Here is a 1,293-nt window from a genome sequence, read left to right as displayed (position 1 = left end):
ACAAATCCCGGAAATGGCAAAGAAGTGGTCATATCCGCTGACACAGTGGAAGTGCATGTTGTACCTTTTGTGAATATACAAGTGAAGACACCTTTAGTGCGCATACGTAGCGGTGCAGTAATGCCGGCTGCTGTTTGGGGTTAGTAGCTATACATATGTACATATGCATGTACAAATGATATGATATGCTACCTTTGTATTTATCCTGTATGGAAGATAAGTGGTACAAATGTAAATGTTAATAATTGCAGGTGTGCCTGATCTCTCACCCATGGTGTTGGGCACGTTGGAGAACATGCGTGTGACTTGGACAACAAATCAACAGGATGTGGTAGACATTTACAATGTATTTGCGGATTCTGGTAAGCGAATACTCATTGATAATGTGTATTTACCGGTAGAATAGCTGAGTAGCATTATAGGAAACAAATATGTACAATTCAATTCCATATCTTAAAAGGAAATGCTAATCCTTTATTTGTCTAAGGAACGCATTTAACAAAAATGGAGCGAATATTCCGATACGGCATATTATTTGAGACTAGCAAATTATGCTCACAAAATATTCGTAGAAAATCAATGATGTTTTCTGATGAGCTTGAACGATAAAGTAAGCGTTGAAGCACAGATACGGAACTGACAAAATTATTATTAGTTATATGTATTAAAAGAAAAAGGCTTGATAAACACATGAATAATCCGAAATTGCTTTTGAACTCTGCTTACAGGTGTTGAATATGACAGTCTAGATCTCACATCTGTGCGTATAAAGGCTTTAAATCCCGGCAAGGTTAAAATTCAAGCCACTGTGGAACTATCAACCGGTCAAAAAATATCAAACTCTGTCGAAGTTGTTGGTAAGTACATACATATATACATAAGTAGTGCAAAGAAAATTAACAATTGTAACTCACCTAACCTCAAACTAATACTGAAACAATTTCCCTTATAGTATTCAAAATTTTGGAACTTGAGTCGCCCAAGCACATCACGATGGATTGGATTTTAGTCGCGCCCCGTAGCACTATACAGCTGAAAGCTAACTTGGATGATGTTGTCTATAAATTGGATAGCGATAGCAGCGGCATAGTCAAGGTTTCTACTGATGGTGTTGTGCGCACGCAGGATACGCTAGGACGCGATTTGATTATTGTAAGTATCAATTATCCGCTTGGTATACTACAAAACGATTTTGATTGATATATCTTCATCTTAACAGGCCAAAACTTTCGAGCAGTCACTTCCGATTGGCATTGAAGTGAAAAATATACAATATATTTTGACATCGTTAGC

At 37.1% G+C, this 1,293-nt stretch overlaps 1 protein-coding gene across 1 annotated transcript in view; it reads left to right on the top strand.

Annotated features, from left to right (window-relative positions):
- Positions 1–1,293, top strand: part of LOC118743796 (nuclear pore membrane glycoprotein 210) — a 120,466-nt gene that overhangs the window by 4,407 nt on the left and 114,766 nt on the right. The window contains exons 7-9 of the mRNA XM_036476560.1: positions 252–362; positions 729–857; positions 953–1,152. Of these exons, the coding sequence (XP_036332453.1) occupies positions 252–362; positions 729–857; positions 953–1,152 (440 nt within the window). The remainder of the gene's footprint in view (positions 1–251; positions 363–728; positions 858–952; positions 1,153–1,293) is intronic.

Source organism: Rhagoletis pomonella, unplaced genomic scaffold (genome assembly GCF_013731165.1).
Source record: "Rhagoletis pomonella isolate Grant_MI unplaced genomic scaffold, Rhpom_1.0 Rhpom_scaffold_00007, whole genome shotgun sequence".
Classification (NCBI taxonomy): Eukaryota; Metazoa; Arthropoda; class Insecta; order Diptera; family Tephritidae; genus Rhagoletis; species Rhagoletis pomonella.
Note: the sequence above shows the minus strand (reverse complement) of the source record. Positions and strands in the feature narration are given on the sequence as shown.